The 21,109-nt window shown below is 40.6% G+C and overlaps 1 protein-coding gene across 3 annotated transcripts; it reads right to left on the bottom strand.

Moving 5' to 3' along the window:
- Window positions 1-581: 581 nt before the first annotated feature.
- Window positions 582-19,148, bottom strand: RBM17 (RNA binding motif protein 17). 3 transcript variants are annotated; one of them, XM_075024607.1, is made up of 12 exons: window positions 19,062-19,148; window positions 17,195-17,335; window positions 15,562-15,678; window positions 14,514-14,680; window positions 12,462-12,559; window positions 11,415-11,471; window positions 8,707-8,848; window positions 6,584-6,735; window positions 5,774-5,850; window positions 5,304-5,402; window positions 4,901-4,973; window positions 582-4,755 (listed from the first exon to the last, which is right to left on the bottom strand). In XM_075024607.1, exons 2-12 carry the CDS (start codon window positions 17,315-17,317, stop codon window positions 4,652-4,654), a joined length of 1,209 nt encoding a protein of 402 aa, XP_074880708.1. In that variant the 5' UTR covers window positions 17,318-17,335; window positions 19,062-19,148; the 3' UTR covers window positions 582-4,651. The 3 variants fall into 3 exon arrangements, with proteins under 3 accessions (XP_074880708.1, XP_074880710.1, XP_074880709.1); XM_075024609.1 differs by having other exon boundaries at window positions 1,013-4,755; window positions 12,462-12,556; XM_075024608.1 differs by having other exon boundaries at window positions 1,018-4,755; window positions 5,774-5,847.
- Window positions 19,149-21,109: the final 1,961 nt, after the last annotated feature.

Below are 21,109 nucleotides of genomic sequence, written 5' to 3'. Positions count from 1 at the left end.
CAGTACAGCTTTCAAACATTGTCTCCCATAGGATCCTTCTCATAAAGAAGCTGTTGAAGTATGGTCTGGATGAGCAGACACTAAGGTAGATTTGAAAACTGGCTGAACGGCCAGTCCCAGAGGGTGGTGATCAATGGCACAAAGTCTAGTTGGAGGCCGGTAACTAGTGGTGTACTCCAGGGGTCTATACTGGGACCAGTCCTGTTTAACATCTTTGTTAATGATCTCGATGATGAGGCAGAGTGTACTCTCAGCAAGTTTGCAGATGACACCAACCTGGCGGGAGAGGCTGATACTCCAGAGGGTCATGCTGCCACCCAGAGGGACCTTGACAGGCTGGAGAAACAGGCTGGCAGGAACACCATGAAACTCCACAAGAAGCACCAAATCCTGCACCTTAGGAGGAACAACCCCAGGCATGAACATGGGATGTAATTTAATTTAACGTGGGATGAATCAGTCTTGCTCAGGGCCTCCTGCACTAGGTGCTGTAAGGACAGAAAGTATTCCCTCATTAGACTTCTGCTTGCGGAGCAGGAAAGATTTAAGAGGTTTAAGAACCTCTTGGAAGCCTTCCATATTTTTCCTTCTATCTTTATAAAAACTATGTGGGGTTACAATGCACATTTTCTTCTCCACAGAAGGGTAAAATACCCTGACACACTCAGACAAACCTACCACAGGAGCTTGATTTCAGGAAAGCACCTCAAAAGGCAAGCGCTTACGCAGACTCCAGCACACAAATGACATCTCCTGCTCAGCTGAATTCGCTTCAGGATCCAAAGTTCAAGGCTAAGAGTGCTTACCATTTTCTGTTGTTAAAATAAAAAGCAACTCCACAAGGAATATGGGTTTTGGTTGCATAGTTGCAAGTTTAGGGCAATACAGCATAATCCCAACTCTCCAATCAACCTTCTGCATGACCTTGGGCAAGACACCTTTTGTACCTGCCTCCCTCCCTCTTCGTATGGCTGTTCGGACAGCAAGTTCTTTGGGGCAACAGCTCTCACCTTTCATGTAGCATTGGCAAACCAAGCTTCGATTTTGACAATAGTAATGTTACAGAGGTTCCCCAAGAGCTCCATCTCATCAGATTTCTTTAGTCTGACACTGAGTAGGCAAGTGATAAACTGACAGCTGAAATTCAACATAGGTTAAGAGCAGAACAGTGCACATAAGAAAATACAATCATAATTATGTACATAATGATGGGCTCTGAAATAGCTGTTACCGCTCAGGAATGAAACATTGAGGTTGTAACTACAAAAGCATCAAGTCAATACTTCCCCACTCTTAAAATAGCAGCCAGTGTTACGAATTAGGAAGAAAACAAGGCAGCAAATGGTTATGCCGCTATGCAAATCCTTGTTCTTAAGACTTCAGGGTTGATAATGGACTCGGGACACCTGGTTCAGCTCTGGGCTAACACGTCCTACACGTCCCTTTCAGCTTGCTGTTACCTTCAGGACACTGCCAAATCTCTCTTAAGTAGGCATCTAATCTAGATTCCCAGAAGTAACGAACAGTTTGTACTTAGACCGAGAGGAGACTCAGTTATTCAGCCCATTAGAGAATCAGAGTATTTACAGGGGTACTTAAAACATGGAATTAAAGCTTAAGTTGAGGAAAACAGGCCTGAAAAATGCCAAATGCTTCATCTGAAGCAGTAAAACCAATACCATACTGCCAATAATGCAAATGTATCTTAACAGGCCACCATCCTCTTCATTTTCTGTAAAATCATAACCTTTTAAGGCACCACACAGAAACAAAAATATTATTGCTTCAGACCAGTTGCAAGTACATACCTTGCAGAAAAAGGTGGGTGCACAATTTCAAGTATGCAAAGACAAACAAGTAAATCTTTGTAGCTGCAACAAAGAACTCCAAATTAAGTGCTGCTGAGCCTTTTGAGAGGATGCTGATTAATCACGGAGGGAAAAAAAAGGACGCGTAAGCAGGAAGAGCTGGAGGTGTGAAATAAAAAGTAATATGAGAAACTACTAGAAATAGAAGTAAGTCAGTAACAAGATTCCAGAAGAGGCAGGAAGTAGAGAGGTAAATTCAGAACTAAATTTTTAAAGGCATGCAAGACACAGCCACGCCTGAGAAAGTCTGAGCCAGCACATCAACACGGGCTAAGTGGAAGAATGTGCATTTTACCCGTGACAAGTAAGGTCTGACTAAGGACCTCAGTCAGTGTGTCTGATCCTTTTCAGGTTTCCACACCTGTGTATGTGTCTGCATTTCCTGTGGCAGCGCCTAAAGGACAACTGCTTACAAAGCAGGCTCCAGTGTCATGTATTTGTACAGCATCCACCAAAGCGAGTACCCACAAAGAGATGAAAATAAGGCAATGTAGGTCTGCTAACACTTCAGAAGGAGGTATGTTTATGCTTAGTGACCCCACGGTAGAGAAAAATATTTTATTTACAGCATGAATATCCTACACAAAACACTAAATGAACAAGTCCTCCCCGCTACATTTCCAGGGGTAAACTTTACCCATAAGTCTTCAACCACAATAAGGATTTTTAAAACTAAATGGTTCAAAACTTGCCAGTAAAGCAATTTTCAGAAAATGGAAGACCTCCAACTCATCAAAGTTTTCTCAGAAGCTGGTATTACAGAGAAAACAGCAGAACAAGTGGTTAGAAGACACAAAAAATAGTCTGTATACCTCAGGAAATGCTTACAGCTAGTCACTCAGAACAGAGGTATTTGCTGAAATAAGAGACATAAATAAATCGTGTTGCTTAAAGCCAAGTCATATTTCAAGCTAAGTTCAGATTATACTAAATCTGTTATCAGTGCTTAACCTACAGTGTGTCGCTCAAATTATTTGACTCTTAGAAGCAAATCTACGCCAATTCATATTAGGCTAATTTCTTTGTTTTACTACATAGTAGCAAAGGCCTTAAAGTGTTGCTCAAGGTCAAACAGAAAACTAACAGCAGAGCCAATAACAGAATCTAGATTCTGTTATTGCCCCAAGTCCTGTGGTTTTCGTATTAGTCAGGCCGGTTCTTCACCTCTGCTGCAGCAGAGGTTTTCTAATGGTGGATTACAACTACTGCCAACAGCAGCACACGTGGTTGTAGGAGTGACTGACTCTGTGGGAAGGCCTTGTGCAACAGAAGAGGACAGTAAGGAAGCCAACACACGGTAGGTAAAATACAAGTTTTTTTAAAAATTGTTTTCTGTTTTACAAGCAAATGTTTGTACAGAGGTTGGCAGAACACAAGCAGACAAAATAAGCAAAACACAAGACCAAGGGTTTGTCATATAGATCTGCAGCCAAAACTTAATAAAAGGGCAATAACTGGAGATATTCACAGCGTTGATCAACTACAGGTCTATACCCCCTCCCCCCAATACATGTGTATAACAGGAAAAAGACATCCAGCTTCAGCTTTCAAACAGCTAAAATGCCCTCAGAGCTCACTTCCATTTTAATATCTGCACAATTCTAGGTGCAACGGAGCACAGAGGCAACCGTCATCGTTGCATAGCCACCTCTTGCCAACTCTTTGTCACATACTGTTCCCAAACCAAAAGCAAACATAAAATCAGGAGCAGAGTGCCATATATTATTTTACATCAGATAAAAAAAAAAGTTGTAGTGTTTAGTAGTTTAGTTTGTCAACTCTTCAGATTTTCACAAGAGAATTTTCTTCTATCACCTTCTACTTTGAAAACTTCCACTGGCACTCCTCAAAAAAAAAAAAAAGCCTAACCCTGATGCTATTTGACCTCAAATATAGAAATAGAGAGAGCGCAAATGTGAGGTTTGAATCAATTAAACAAAGTTAGTTACCTATGTGTGATGTTAGAGGAAGTGAGACTCTGATAGCTGGCCAGATACAAGAATGAGTTTCCCTCAGTTCTACCTACAGCATTTCAGTCACGACCTGTCATCAGTTAACCCTGGATATTTCTAGCAAAGACTGTCTGACAGCACAGAGCTCCTGCTAACAGTCCACTCATTCCGATTCAAATGGCTAAGCATTTTATGTTCCTTCCTCCTTCCATTTCCCTGGGTTAAACGTGTATTTTCTTTGGATTTGGGAAGAAAGACAGACTCAATCCTTGTTACTTTAGTCTCCATTCTGGCATAGAAAGCACTGTCCTGGAGTCAGGAGAGAACAAACTAGCTGCCAACTGTCCAAGGACCCCAAATCACTCTGGCGCGCAGAGACGGAGGACTTACGAGAGCAAGGCTGTAACTCAGAGATATCATCAGGGAAGAGAAGTATGATAGCACACAGTCCTTTTCCAAAGCTTCCCACTTATTGTGGATGCAGCACAGGGACTCCACGATGAAGCACCAGAACAAGGAAAGCAGGAATACAGACAAAGCATCTCCTCGGCAGTGGGTTTTCAAAAGAACAAAGTCATCTGAAAGCTCAAAAAAACCAGGATCCCCAGAGCAGTAAGCAGAATTGTGCAATTCAAAAACACACAGACGTGAATCTTACTTTCAAAGGGCTTTATATTACAAAAAAATGTAAGTCACAACGAATGCGAAAAATCCATTCAATGAGGCTTGTTTCCAGTTTGCTAGGAAAGCTACTTTTCTCTTCTTTATTCCCAGCCTACTGCTGAAAACATGATTGCCAAAACAGTGACACCTCGAGCTAGATTTTTAAAATCAAACTTGCTCTGCCAGATCCAGTACTCTGAACTTGTCCAGGTTGTAGAAACAAGCCTTCACGACTCTGCCTCCAAAGTATCTTCCATTTAGATCCACAACAGCTGGAATCGAAGCCAAGAACAGGTCAGCAAGCAGCAATTCAATAAAATAAACATTTCTTTAGCTGAACAGTCTAATCAGTGAGACTGTTTAATCTCTCTACAGAAGTTAACACTGAGGTTCACAGGACACAATATAGTACCCTACCTTTGATGGCAGATTCAACCCGTTCAAACTCTAAAAATATTCTTACAGCTTCATCATCAGGGGCACCAGGAATCTGAAATAAAACAACCCCCACCCCCCAAACCAGAAGTAATTAGAACAGTAGCATAAATACTATTTTAAATTGCTGTTCTTCACAAAAATAGTGAAAAGAACACAATAAAAGGGTTCCAAAAGTACAATACCCAGAGATTTTTGCCCAGTTTTTGACATTAGAAGTTTGTATCTCACAGATACGGAAAATACAGAATTATAACACAGCAAAGGACCCTGCAAGATCTTCTTATCTATGCCCCTTCTCTAAGGCAGTAACAAGCTAGTTGTGAGGGACAAGCGCCCAATTTGCTTTCAGAGCAACCACAAAAAGAGACAGATTATCTCTTACCTCAAAGATGACACATTTCCCAACCTTGCCGTATTTCTCGCATTCCTCCTTAGTTTCAACTTCTAGATCTTCATCCACCTCCCCAGCACCTACCATGTTCTGAAAGTTAAAAGAATAAACCCAACTCACTGGATGCAGTGTGTACAGATGATTATGTAGACAAATCACAGATGCATGCAACTGTGACCATGAATACTTTTAAGCTTCTGTTTACCAGTCAAGAGCCATAGGAGGAGACAGTTCCCTAGTACTAAGACAAGGTAATTGTATAATCTAAAGCAGTGTTGATTTACAGTCACAACTTGCATCTCAGGAAGACACATATTTTCTCCACAACACAAAGCACCATGTAGTTGCAGGCCAGAACCTTTTGAACTGTATAGAGTCATTGTAAGGAACACAGGTTTAAACATTTCAACCAGTCACATATGCTGCAAATACCAAGACATGTTCCCTTACTCCCAACTTACCCTTAGTAAGACCACTTTAGTTGGGCATTTCAGTATCTCAGTCAAGGGGTTAGAATCCGCTTTCTTGCCCGTTTCTGCTATGAAGATAAAAGAGTGAATCACGGAATAATTTAAGATTAAAGCTCATTTAAACCTTATATGGGGGCTTTTATCAGAATCTTACTGTTATCAAACAATGGAATAAAAGCCACAAAATGTAGTTTCATATTGGCGAGGAATTCAGAACTCATAGCTATTTGGAAGGACAATAAGCAGAAAAATCACTGCTTGTGAATTACAGCATGTGAAAAATCACAGTATGTGAATTAAGATAGAACACTGACAACATACTATTTCTTTGAGGGAAATCATTCATAACTTCAGAATTCTATCAGATCCCCTAAGAACTAAAAATCAGATCTCCTGACTGCCAATACTTGTGCTCAGACAGAGGTGCTGTTCTAGTAAGCCTAGGTATTGTCTCTAGATCAGGCAACAGCAGGGAAATGAGAGCAGTATCTAAAGCACATGATAGGAAGAAAGCCAGCAAAAGGAGAGCTGGATCATCCCTTGAAGAGAAGAGGATTCCAAACACTAAAGGAGGACAACTGATGGGGAAGGGGAGGATGAGCTAAAATAGTTAATAGAGGACAACTTTAAAAAAAGATTAAAAAGATAAATTTCCACAAGAAGGAACACAAGTCATTCTTCCAATTCTATTTTCTCCAAGGACAGATAGTAAACAAAAAAAAATCGAGGAGCTTCCACAGAGCCTGAACTATTATTTTTCCCTGACTGTTTCACAAACTTATTGGTGTAGGACAAAATTACCTTTCTCTGCCGAATCACCAACAATGATCTTGCCACCCCTCTTGCTTGTTTTCTCTACTGACAGTGCTGTGCTCAGCCCCTGTTCATGCTTTCCCAGCCCCTGGCCCTCTCTGAAACCATACTTCTGCATGATTTTATGAGCTACTGTCCCTCTGCAAAGAGAAAAATCATCAGTTAGTAAAGGTTTCTTACACAAAACATTAATATTGCATTTCTCCTGAGTGCTCAAATACTCCAGCTCCCAAAATCTCATTACATAGAGACTGAAAACTTAAGAGCTTCTATATGACTTCACAACCCAGCCATTTCGCAGCACCCTGTGAAGATTAAAAGCGTTACCCCTAAATTACAGATAAAAGTTGTCAGAGAAGTTGACTAAATAAAATTGTTCGTACTTTTACAAACACAACTCAACTTCCATTAGCAGTGCAAGTCAGAATCATACACTCTATAGAATGGTTTGGGTTGGAAGACACCTTTAAAGACCAGCTAGTCCAACCCCTCTGCCATGGGCAGGGACATCTTTCAGTAGATCAGGTTGCTGACAGTAAATCACAAAACAGGTTAGACCAAGATCTATTTAGTCCAGTTTCTTGTCTTTGTCAGTGGCTGGTATCAAAAGCTTGAGAGAAAAGGCAGATGTAGAATATTTACTTTCCACATGAGATCACATTCCACTATCTACTAGTTCAAAGCTGGCCTAAGTTCCTGAATACACAGCTTTGCTAGCCCTTCCTGTAACAAATCTGGATATCCTCAGTATTAATTTAAACACGTCTCACCCTTCTGAATTTTCAAGATCATATTGAGGCAATAAAGTCCCCAGCCTATTTAAAGGTACCCTTTTTTTTCTATGTACCTTACAATAAGCATCTCCACTGACAGGTTTTGAAATTCCCACTAAATGAATAGATAGAATCAAAACATACCTAGACATGTTGACATTTCTTTAGAGACCATAGCTACATAGGCCAAGACACAAAAGATATGCCATGGTATAGTAGCTGACACCACAGTGAATATTTTACGCTCAGTCACGCCCATTTTACCAATGGCATATACCATTACACAGAAAATGCAGGATCGGTGACTACATGACTATTTTCTAAGCATACTACATGAAACATACAAAGACATATCAAAAACACCCAAAAAGTCTGGTTATGTAATGCCAAAAGGTTAAAACACTTAAGTCACAGGATAAACAGTAGCGCCAATTGTGTGGACAACGAAAGACAGGTTAGGTCATACTTTTAGCACTTCCTTCAGGGAAGTGAAGGTCCCAGAGCATTGCTAACCAGAGATGGTAACAATGCATAAACTGGTCCAACAGTACTGAGTTTGGTTATCCTTTTTCTGGACAATGTAAGAAAAGACAAAAGCGTTTCTATAAAAAAACTGCATGAAAAATTGTCTCCAAAATGGAAATGTAGCGTAATAACATAATAAACTACACTTTTATGTCTGTGTTCCTCCTGGATACAGGTCTGACTCCACTGAGTCTGCATTTCCACAGCACCTGATGTGATTGATAAGAGGGCCATAGCTAACCACTACACCTTTCAAATGAGGTCTCTAAGCTGTTTTTAACTATAAATTTGACTTCTCTTTGTTGCCACAGTAGTAACACAAGCATTACACACAATGTTAATCCAAGGCAGAAAAGTAAATGGACAGATTTGCAGCCACAGCTGCCACATTCATGCAAATATGCTTTGAATTTTTGAACAAACAAACAAAGCAGAGCTGAAATGACTTGCCCACTGGTATGTAACAAATTTAAGACAAAGCTGGAAAAGAAACCTAGAGGAACTAACATGCCATCTGTGTTTTCCTGTATACTACATTAGCTTGGCTTGTACCAGCCATAAACACTATACTGGAATGTGGCTTCAGAACTCGCTTAAAAGCACTGCATTGAATGCAACCACCTCAAACACATTTCTCTCAATCGAGTAAATCCACTGCTTTTTCTGTATCCTGGCAGTTAGGACTACATGCACTCAGACTAACCACATACATGCAATGGGTTGTGTTCTCTACTGACAAACTATTTTAACTTTTGGTTTCCACCACCTTCTAATGCCTTTTTTCCACAAAATGTGCATAAGTCAATCATTTACCCCATGTTAGCAAGGAAAGAGTTGCTAGGTCCCGTGGGGGAACGAGGTCTTTCTGGCTCATCATACACTGGAGGAGGAATAGCTGCTTTGGAAGATGGTGCCCGTGGTCTTGACTCCTCTTCAAATGGAAATGATGCTACAGCTGAAGAAAACAGAGGCATTTGCTTTTTCAGTTAAATACTTTGCATGAACTACCTACTTGTTATGAACACTAGAGTACTATGCCTTCAACCTAACTCATTTACAGACAGCTCTTCATCTGCAAGTTGTACTTTTTTCTGCTTTTATACTAATAAAAAAAAAAAGTCTTCCACATAAATCCAAATCAGAAGAATGTTTCCTTTACACATGCATCATAGAATACTTTGGGTTAGAACAGACCTTTAAAGGTCATCTAGTCCAACTCCCCTGCAATGAGCAGGGACATCTGCTCAAGTAGACAAGTAGATCAAGTTGCTCAGGGCCCCGTCCAACCTGACCTTGAATGTTTCCAGAGATGGGGTATCTACAACCTCTCTGGGTAACCTGTGCCAGTGTTTCACCACCCACGTTATAAAAAATTTCTTCCTTATATCTAGTCTACATCTACCCTCTTTTAGTTTAAAACCATTACCCCTTGTCCTATCGCAACAGGCCCTGCTAAAAAGTTTGTCCCCTGCTAAAAAGTATGCCCCCTTTAGGTACTGAAAGGCTGCTATAAGGTCTCCCCGAAGCCTTCTCTTCCCCAGGCTGAACAAGCCCAACTCTCTCAGCTTGTTCTCATAGCAGAGGTGCTCCAGCCCTCTGATCATTTTTGTGGCACTTCTCTGGACCCGCTCCAACACGTCCATGTCTTTCCTGTGCTGAGGGCTCCAGAGCTGGACGCAGTACTGCAGGTGGGGTCTCACCAGAGCAGAGTAAAGGGGCAGAATCCCCTCGACCTGCTGGCCACACTTCTTTTGATGCAGCCCAGGGTACGGTTGGCTTTCTGGGCTGCGAGTGCACGCTGCCTGCTCATGTCCAGCTTTTCATGCACGAAACACATGCTGCTTTAACAGCCCCTCATCTCTCGCTCAGAAAGATCTGAGTTGAGTTATTCTGGATTTTCCTCATAGGATATACAATGAGTTTGTATCTGTGTGTCTACAATGCATTTATTAACCTCTTATCAAATGGAGAAAAGAAGCATTAAGAGGCCACCTGCACAACAATGAGTTTACCCAAACAGAGGGCAAGCAAACTTAAATGCCCCATTCATAAGGAACAGAATTATGACAAAAATGGATAAATGCATGCAGCTTGGGGCCTGAGGACTAAAGAAAAGTATACTGTATGTTTACACAAAAGAGAAATGAGCCTATTAAAACGAATGAATGCAACTCAAAGCAAAGTATTTATACAATTTTAAGAGATCTCACTGACAGTTTTTGAACTGTAACTTTTCCTGGGGGATGAAGATATATCTCTCTCTATACAGAGATATCTCAATCATACTGATTAGATTATTAAACTATCTTCCACTGACAAGTCAAATGGGAAAAATGTAAAAAAACCCCTACAGAATACTAAAGGAAATATGCAGAACACACTTTTGAACGTACTTATGAACTTTTAGACCAACTTCATTTTAGATTGTTTTCTTTTGAACTACTACTTTTATCTTACCGAATAAAATGTCAGATGTGAAGTTTGGGAATGTCGTATGAGGAAAAAAAATCCCTATTTAAGCAGCAGATGGACTGAACTATGGGAGTTCTGCTACAGCAATTTCTCAGGTTTTTCCAGCCTAGCTTTGAGCATCAAGTAACAAGCCGTACAAAGGTTTCCTTGTGAGATCTTGTCACATTTCAAAAGCTCTCCCCCTCAGGATATTTCTACCATTTCCAGCCTATATTTACTTTTCCTTGACATCGCTCAATTGCTCTTAATTATTTACTCAAAACAATCTCTTTCTGTTTTTAATGTTTACACACTTCAAATGCTTTCAGTATTATATCATCCACTTACTCCGCCAAGCTTCATTTTTTTAATTTGAATCTTCTCATAAATAAAATCAGGACTCCCAAAGGAAAGTTTTTGTGCATAAGATTCTTTTTTCTTATAATTTTTTAACATACACAACATACTGTTCCTTATTTTAATTTAAAAGTTTAAAACAATTAGACATGCAAAAAAAGGAAACAGTTTTGTTCTTGTAGCAAGACTATGCCATCTGGTGGACAACTGCAATCTTCAAGCTATCTTCATGGAGGGAAACACTAGTGCACACACCCCTCTTTAGCAAATACTGTATCCCTCAAAAACTTACAAAATTGTCTGTAGTGCATAATCCCTTCAGGAAAGATATCCATAAAGTACCTCCTAAAGCAAAGGGTAATGGGCAAATTCCCTCTCCATGCTGTGGAGGTTTCTAGTCTACCCAGAGAAATCAGTCTGCAACATTTCCTCTTTCACATCAGAAATGAGTAACTGAACACGGTTATAACAGACCAGCTTGCCAAACCACTTCTCTAGCAATACAGAAAGAATCCTTTAGAACCAAGATGTGAAGCACAGTAGTATCGCAGGTTCCCCACAGCTTCCCCATCATCAACAAAGAACTAGTACAAGTTCTTCTGCCAAAAAGAATCTTACGGGAAGAGCAGCAGGATGACTTAACTGAAGAGAAGGTTGAGTGAGAAATAAACACCACTGCTAGGTTTTAGAGAACAGGATTTTGGTTTACTTACGTTCTTTGTCCTTCTCAACAAGAGAAGTGGGTGGTGCAATGGCAGCTCCTCCCATACCTATGAGCAAAACGGAAGACAACACATTCATATGATTAGGTTCTGCTGCTTGGAATAGCTTCACTGAATCTTAATACAGCTGCTGGCTCCTTACCAGCCAGTTCTTACCATATATCACTATCAACAGAAAAGTAGCAAGAGAGCAGTCTGAGAAGTTTCAATAGTGGTAAACTAGAAATGAATGAAAGGCACATCAAGGGAGACAACAGCAAACTGCAGTGATGTACTACATATGGCGTCTATCAAACACGTTTCGTAGGATTTCAAAATTAAAGACTGCAGTGAAACAAATCTTCAGTTCTAAAACTGCTCGATTAAGCCAAATGAAAAAGACAGTCTGTTCAGGATTAACTACACTTTCATGAGTAAAGTACAAAGCCCCTTCCATATTTTAATGGGCAATATTCTAATGTAGTCCCAAACTTCCAAGGCAGAGCAAATACTTTAAATGTCCCATCAGAAATTTTCTTTTCTAAAATAAAAATCAACCCAAATTATTTACTGTAACTTTGTTGCTGAAAGAGAATAAAGTTTAGTTTTCTTTATGCAAAGACATATCTTGTCACCCAAATGCACATTTTGCTAACTAGTTCTAAGGGCATTCAAATAACAAACGCAGGAATGGTAAGCTTTTATAGTGAAAACTCCACAGTGATTCTCATAGCCTGATTTTATCTCATGCCTCAGCCTTTTCCCAGAACTTACATCACACAGAAGCTTAAAACAGTTATCTACAAACTAATGTAAAAAGAGGTCCTTCCACAAATAATGTAGCTGCCATCTCCCTCTGCAGAAAGAAGTTTTCTGCATTACAACAGTTATGATGTAATAAAATGCTAGGTTTATTCTAAAGGCTCAGAAATAATAGTACACTTCTTAGCTGAGAACAGAGAAATACAGAATCCATTAAATGGGAACAGGATTGTATATTCCCCCCCCGCCCCCTTTTTCTTCTCTTTCCCCATCAAAGAAAATAAAAAGCTCCCTTACTTCTTTTTCGTCTCTCCCTTTCATAATCTTCATCTTCATCAGAATCTGGATCTGGTCTTCTTGAAAACCCACTGGCTTCATGTCTGTCTTTACGTCTTCTAGGAGACACAGTAAGTTAGGATAAGAAACCATCAAAGTTAACACTTTGCTTTAATTTGCAATATCACCTTTGCAGTGTGACTTATACTGCTACACTCTAATTGGCACTTTATAATGTCTTCCATGAAGGTGTAAGTAAACACCTTTACTTTCTGTTTCTTTGCTTTTATCCTCATAGAGTATTTTTTGTAAAATATAAGATGATCCAAAGCAAGATCATTTTCCACTTGCAAGTCAGCCAAGAAGAATGTATGGAAATGAGGAAGCATGTGAATATATCTAGTCCAAACTGACTACAGTGACTGAATAACTACAATGGAAGAGGTATTGGATAGAATCGATGGGAAGGTAACAGAGACATTAATCACCCTGCTTTGAACAGAATCCCTTTTAAATTCACCATCACAGGCTATACAGAGTAATATCCTTGACTCGGTCAATTTAAAAAAAATAATCATCATGCTTAAATCATCAGATTATTGAGAAGCTAGCTTGGCAACTAAAATAAGATGCAGGCAAGTCTATCAAAACTTTTAACATTTAGCTGAGAAATGCTTCAAGAACTGTTTGCACTTCAACTGTTATTTATTGTGATCACAAAATTACTCATTTTAATACTTTAGAAAAACAAAAAGTATTTTTCCCAAAAACTTTAGAGGACACCTTGGGGCATAAATCAGATCTCATTCCCAGCACAGCCATCAAAACTGTGCCACAAGATGCTAAAAACAACACTACTATGGAACCAGACAAAATTTCTGAATCGCTACACTGTGAATTTAAAACAAATATATACTCTACTCAAACACCCAGGTTATCACAAAGCATACATCTGATCCAGGTTTGGCTGAGATTGTTTCCCCAATTTCAAAACAGAATGTATTACATATTTTTCACTTCCTCTCTCTAATTTTATAGATAAAGACTACCCTCTTGGCCCACATGCAAGTTACAAGCACAACCAAATAGCAATCAACGCTGAAGCTGTAGAAATGACAGCTCAGATTTCTGAGATCTTGCACGCTAGTTAAAGTATGACAGAGCCTCAGGCATTCCTCCTCCACCAGCACAATGAAGATATAAGTGAGAGAAGACAGAGAAGTCCAGATGATTAGAAATATTAATTAATTTCCACAATCTAAACAGAGCAATAGAATACCCCTCTTGTAATTCCACAGACTTTAGATGATTCATACCATGATGAAGTTGGCTATTAATTTCACTTAAAATAAGCAAATATAATCTTATTGCCTGGCTGGCTGGTGTTTTACCACCTATTTCAATAGGACATTGAATCTGCATTCAACTTCTTTAATATGATTAGAGAGATTCCTTATTCCAGGGAAAGGGCATTAAGGTAATTAAAAATAAGTAGTATTTTCTTTTGTTCAGAGACAAGAGAGTAATAAATACACAATTAACTCACTTAAACTGAATGCAGAACATTAAAAAAGAAAACATAACTATGCCTCTCAAAGGCTGTGCTAGCTACATCTTTAAACCTGAAATGCATTCATGTATCAGTTTGGAGTATTTAAAAGCAGAAAGGATGGTTTATTTTTGAGTGTTGAAAGGTATTTCTGTAGTTGGGTTATAGTGACAACAAGTACTCTATAATATCTGCAAGGTCAAAGTCTGATAGTAATGCATGAAGCACTCAACTACTGCTGCTACTATTGAAATAAAGTAAATGTAGAAAAACTTGACGCATCTTTCAGCCAAAGAGGCTGTAAACACGATAAATCTTACAATTTTTTGCACTGTTAGGTGATTTTCACAAGAGCATTAAAACCTATTAATTAAAACAGTGTGCTTGTTTCTACAAGGATACAGTATTCTTCACAAAACCTTTAAAAATTTCCCTGAAACTGTTTAGAGGGATAAAACTAAACAAACCAATGTGTCTATTCTTTATATAATTACCAATGTCATGAGTTTAAACAAAAGCCTTACTTTTCTCTTTCTTCAATCTCTTTTTGCCTCTCCAGCTCACGCTGCCTCTGTCGTTCCTCTCTCTGACGTTTTACTACTTTTTCATAGTCATTTGGGAACATGGGATCATACTCATCCGCCAAAGGAATCAACACATCTCCCGCAGAAAAACCACTAGGTACAGGATCCTCAAAAAAGAAAAAGGAATTTTTTCAGCTGAGATCTGAAAACAACATCCAATTGGACACCAAGAGTTTAATGCTTCCTTCTTACTCCCAACAACACGAAACTCAACTCCTGACAGGTAATGGCAGGTAATATCCTAATCCCACCAATACTAAAGAAATCTTCACTTTACTTAAAAACTAACATTTCACCCACTCTCTCACTGTCTCAAATTTTTCCATGAAAAAAAATCACCCCCACCCACTCCCCCTGCCAAAAACAACACAGCAGCAAATCAACGTGGACAAGAATTTTTCAAAACCCATTAATTCATTATTAGAAGTATTATGGTGTCTTGCATCTGCAAGAGGTCCTCCCACACAATCTCATCAGTCTTTTTCATCATCTGCTTCTCAGATGTTCTTTTCTCATCTGAAAGAACTATTTCAGAACCATCACCTTTGAAAAAGTTTCAGGCAGAAAGTTTCTTTGGATTCCTTACCAGGAGAAATCAATTTTACAAGGTTACAAGGCTTTTCTTTTATTTTTAAGTTGATTGTCATACAGGTCCAGTTCCAACACTGGTGCAATTACAATTACATTCATTATTTACCTGACCAAACTGCTGTCTTGCAATGTACTTTGCAACTGTCCAGGAGAAATACCCTAGGAACACTGTTTTATTTTAACTGCACATTAACCTTGGTAATTCCATGTTGTGTCACATGGAAGAAACGTTCGTTAATTAAAGAACCTCTGAGCAGAGAAAATGAATTTCAGAAAACGATCACTTCTTTCACCACTAGGAAAGATGATGAAAAAATAAAAATACAGACTGCAGTCAAAGACTTCTCTTTCTAAAACATTTGTTAACAGCTGGCCTTCTTAGCTGCCTTGGTCTTACCTTTAACCCAGCTGCTACATGAGGTGGTGTATCCACAATCTGTCTCTCATCAGAAGAGCTACCTCGTTTCAGGTCAATCACTGGAGCAAGGACTGTTGTTTGTTTTGTTCTCTGACTCTGAAAAAATCACCAAAACACAAAATGTCTAAAAAGACAACAAAACAGTTTTTTTAAAAGCAGATTTCTTTACATACTTGCAGCTGGTATTTCCAATTTTTTTTAAAAAAGAATGAAAACCACAGTCTCAAATTCTTCACTGTGCAAAGCTCAATATATCATTTCTCTTCAGTTTATCAACATACAGTAATTCTCACCATTTCTAATAAACCCAGACATGGATAAGTAAGTTTATGTTATGTTTTAGGGGTGGCAAAGGCCACACAGTTCTGAGACAGATGCTTGCCAACTACGGTTAAAGAGCTGCTACACAAATACAGACTGATGCAATATTTCAAAGAACACTTCAGTGAAAGCAGTGCATACCTTCCTCTTTTTAAACAAGTGAGATCAGATTTTGCTTGTCCATTTACTAGAACATATAGTGGTAGGTGAATAGTCCACAGTTTGGACTAGGACCAGAAACACACATTAAAAATTCAGACGAGTTTGAACCGAGTGGGTTTTTTTAAGAAGGCGCTCAGTCTTACTCCAAAGATCTACTGTTCTTTATATTTTATGATCTGATAAAATGTACTAATCTATTCTGAGGTCCCAATTTTCTAATCCTATTCTATTCTTCCATTACTCTGTGCACACACTGCATATCAGTTACATAGAAAAAGAATATATCTAATACGGTAGCCATTTAGATTTCATTCATGCAGGTTGTTCCAAATATCAACTAAATCCTGCCCTCAATTTTAGAAGCATAAATCAGGAGTAATTCCAGTGGAAAAAAAAAAATGCTGTGCCTACTTAAGTGTTCAGTATCTATCCCACTACTTTTTACATTAAGTAATCTCACTCTAGAACCTACACACCACAAAGAAGATGTGTCCTGCCTGAACCAAAATATCAACACTGCTTAAAAAAAAAAAAGGGTGAAATACTGTAGCAATAAAAAGAGAAAATGGCTCTGTCACAGTTTAAGCTCAAGGAATTAGCTTGCACTCCTCCCTTTCATGTACACTGGAAATACTTTCTGCAAAAATTTCTAGTGCATGACGATTTGCACTTTAGCACCGAAAGCCTTTCAAATAGCAAGCGTAAAATGATGCAAACATGTAAATAACAACTGATGCAAAATGTCAAGAATGACCAACAGCCAGTACTGTCAACTACCTATCACAGTATGATGCTTAATTACTTAAAAAAAAAAGAGCTTAATCTCATTATCTTTAAAGTTAGATTTGAAGATAAGCTTTTGGTTCTCCTAGTTAAAGATCTGAGATTTGCAGCACACACATCAGTTCTTCATTCAATTTTAATTTTGCAAGACTCCCTCTAACAGACTTCAAGAAACGTGCGTTTCGCTCCCCCCCCCCCTCAATTTTGCTATGCTCCTTGCCATAAACTCAGACAAATCTCAGCAAAATTACTCCACATTGGTATTCTAAGGTCACAAACTTTCCTCAATGCTCTGAGCACAAAAGAACTTTGAATAATAGAAAGCAAAAATACAAAGGGACTATACCTTCGCTTGTGTGAGAGCTGCTTTCTTCACCTGCAATTGAGACTGTAGTAGTTTAAAATTTTTGGACCAGCCTTCTGTTTTAGAATCGCTGGTCTCAACTCCCAAGTCATCGTAAAGTGACATTTTCTCTTCAATTTAAAACTAAAAGACAAAAGAAAAAATCCAGATGACATAACAAACCGATGTCCAGGGCTTATTTGCTGCTAGTTTGTATATGTTTGTACACCTTATTTTTATATATCTCTTTTCCAAAGCCAGAGAAAATTCGAAGTAGTAACATTTTTCTGGCTAGTAGCAGATACACATGACTACAGTAAGGCTGTAAAAAAGTAACTGTTTTAAAGGTAATGAATACTATTCAAGTGTTAACAGGTGTTGGAAGCTTCCTAAAATTACATTTGGAGCATTAGATACCAATCATTTCAGGCTTTGAAGAAGTTACACTATAGTCCACACTGGTATTTTGAGGTTCACAAAGAAATTCAACATTATGTATCACATAAGCCTCAAGACTTCTAAATTAAACACAAAGGAATTATTCTGACGACCTAAAAAATTATCCACACAAATATATCAACATTCCAATCATCTTCTTAAATTTCACTATTTCTTGCATCACTGTAAAGGAATACCTTTCTTATACTAAATATACTCGCCAGAGTATTATTAACTATTTCCATGACAGTTAAAGGCCTCTCAAATACATAGAGCTTTTACATGCATACACACACACCACACACACATACATAAAATTAGCTAGGTAACATCAATAAAATGACATGAAATGCATCACATTGCCTGACACACATCTGACATGAACGGAACAAGAGAAAATTTGAATGTAATGAGAGGCCTATCACCTGTGGAACAACCTGTAAACTCATTGTTTAGTGTCTGATAGGCCTGGATTACAGTATCTTCACCCCAAAATTTTAACTTCTTAATTTTCTGCAGGATCAAACATGACTGATTAACGGTCTGCAGTGAAAGCTTATAGAAAGACTCATCAGAAAGATCTTGATCCCACAGATTTGACACATACTTATATTTGAGGGAACCGGCCTGACACATAGCAGATTACTGTTGCTATAGATATAACTTATATGCACTAAAACCTGTGGAAAAAGTCTCAGATGCAGCAGATAGCAACTATATTACCACTCCAGAAGGTGGCAAGCTCAGCAAAAAAAATTTTAAAAAAACAACAATTTAATCCTGCAGTGAAATATATGAAACAACCAGAGCTCGGAAGAACAGAGTTCACTGCAAGAAAATGGAGGAAGTTGCATTCATTGGAGATAATTACACATACAGGTATAAGGAATGAAACATATAGGGGAACGCCGTAACACCTACGGGAACAGGATGAGGACGAGGGGAGTGAACTTTACACAGTAGGAGTGCAGGTGTTCTGGGGCAGATATGATGCACTTGGGGTAGGTCAGGCTACGCGTATGGGTACGGGGAGGGTGCTGCCATGGCGGGAAAGGGACTTTCTGCCTCAACGCCTGGAGGGGAGGGGGTGCACCACAGCCGGGGGGGCACAAGAGAGCAAAGCAGAGGACCTGTAACCACGCCGACAGAAAAAGCGGGCTGTTATTTCCGTCCCCCGGGCGGACGGAGGGGGCCGAGGCCCAGGATGCAGACAGGCCGCGCAGCGGGGGCTGAGGGGCCCTGACCTCCCCCCCCCCCCCCATCTCCACACGGGCCTAGACCCATCCGAGGGGAGCAGCCGCACGACCGAGGCCGCTGAGGGGGGGACAGCCGCCCGCCTCCAGCTCCGCCCTGCCTCCCCACACCCCCCCGGAGCCCGGGGCGGTCCCCCCGGGCAGACGCGGCCGACCGGGGCCCACCGCCCGCCGCTCACCCGTCACCGCGCCGCCGCCATGAGCCGGCCGCTAAGGCAGCCGGGAAGGGCCGCCCTTGCAGGGCGACCGCGCCTGCGCACAACCGCCCGCCCGCTGGCACACGCCTCGCTCGGCCAATGGGCGCCGAGCGCGCTGCGGCAGCGCCGCCATTGTACCGCCCCCTGGCGGCGGGCGCAACACCCCTTCTTCATCCCCCCCCGCCCCTCCCCGAGCTCCGCCCAGTGCGCACCAGTGTGGTACTGGGAGGGAGCCCCGCGTTCCTGCGGGAGCTACGGGCTGGGGGAAGGCGTTCTGATCCCGAAAAGGAGGGAAGGGAGGAGGTGTTCGGATTCCTGACCTCCCCCTGCACTTGCAGTCCTAATGAAGGTGCCAGACCCGCAGTTGAGCCCCCTTTTACCTGCCCGGTGCGGCAGGCCCGGGCCCTGCCTGCGCCTCAGACTGCCTGCACCTCAGAATTCCTAAATCTCAGATTTTGTAAACCTCAGAATTCCTACACCTCAGAATTTGTAAACCTCAGTTACAAATTTCTACACCTCAGAATTCCTACACCTCAGAATTTGTAAACCTCAGTTACAAATTCCTACACCTCAGAATTCCTATGCCTCAGACTGCCTGCACCTCAGAATTCCTACACCTCAGAGTTCCTACACCTCAGGATTCCTGCACCTCAGGCTGCCTGCACCTCAGAATTCCTACACCTCAGACTGCCTGCACCTCAGAATTCCTACACCTCATACTGCCTGTACCTCAGGATTCCTGCACCTCAGAATTCCTACACCTCAGACTTCAGAAAACGTTGTTTTGGCAGGCAGGAGAGGGCCGGACACTGCAAAGTGGGGTATGGGGATGAACTCTGCGAGGGCAGAAAGACGGCAGCGAATTGCACACCCGATTTTTCATCGCAGGTGTGAAGTTTGGGCTCCTGGCTTCCTCAGTCCCAAAGAAACACAAATTCTTTTTGGTTTTCACGGTGCACATCCAGTGTAATCGGCGCTCTGAGCTTTGTTTCCCTCCTCATGCCGGGAATCCAGTCCCTGATGTGCCTTGTGGGTCCTGCAACAGGGCGAGACTGTGATGCTGGTGGGAGCTGGGGTCCCCCATAATTGAGGTAGCCCCAGAATTTTGAGTACTTTGCTGTGGTGGGAGATCACAGACCCACTCTGGGGGAGTTCCCAGCTGAGCTGAATGAGACGGGAGTCGTACATCTCATGGTCTGCATGGGATGTTCAGCACGTCTCTGTAATGATCCCTGCAACAACCCTTTCAAAGAAGGTGCGCGAAACCATGGGAATAGAGACTAACAACAATAAACATAAAGTAAACTTTATTTTGGCAGAATGGTTTAATGCCAAACAGCAAACACTGTCGGATGCTCCGTATAGCTCACATAAAGACAGCCACTTCAAATCCCAGTGGCGACAGCAACACAAAACCCTATGTTAGTTCTGCACTCAGACTTTGAATGATCATTAAGAGCCGTCAGGGTTTTTCAGGTTTAAAAGCTCGTATTGTATCGCTGCTGAGAAGAATAAGCATTATAGCTGAATTGTGAGGATTTGGGGAGATGCAGTCCAGCATGGAGATGTGTCCCTGAAATACAATGAGCTGCCGCTGACCCTAATTTAGTTGGAGCTATACTGAAGTTTGAAGCAGATTTAGGAATTCTATTGGCAGAGGACAGGACTGTATTTATGCCCATCACTGTATTTTCTCTGTATGTTATATCACAGTTCTCTATACTGTATTTCTAACTCCTTAAGAAATCTGTGGTAGCTTCTTGAATGAGTGATCTGGCAGCTTGCCTCCTTGGGCATTCAGCACTTCTAATTACTTACCAAGCACACCTTAATTTTGGGGGAAAAAAATGGAAACAATAATATGAGCCTCTTCTGAGTTTGACAACACAGTTGTAGTGAAAAAGTTCAGAAGAAAGAAAACTTACACTCACGTCCCATCAAGTGTATTTCAAACATTCCCATCTAGTATTCAGGCATGTTTGTTACCGTTTCACTATGCTATCGCTCCCACTAATACTGAGGTCACTGAG

This window comes from Buteo buteo, chromosome 4 (assembly GCF_964188355.1).
Source record: "Buteo buteo chromosome 4, bButBut1.hap1.1, whole genome shotgun sequence".
In the NCBI taxonomy this organism is placed as follows: Eukaryota; Metazoa; Chordata; class Aves; order Accipitriformes; family Accipitridae; genus Buteo; species Buteo buteo.
This window is presented reverse-complemented; position numbering and strand designations above follow the sequence as displayed.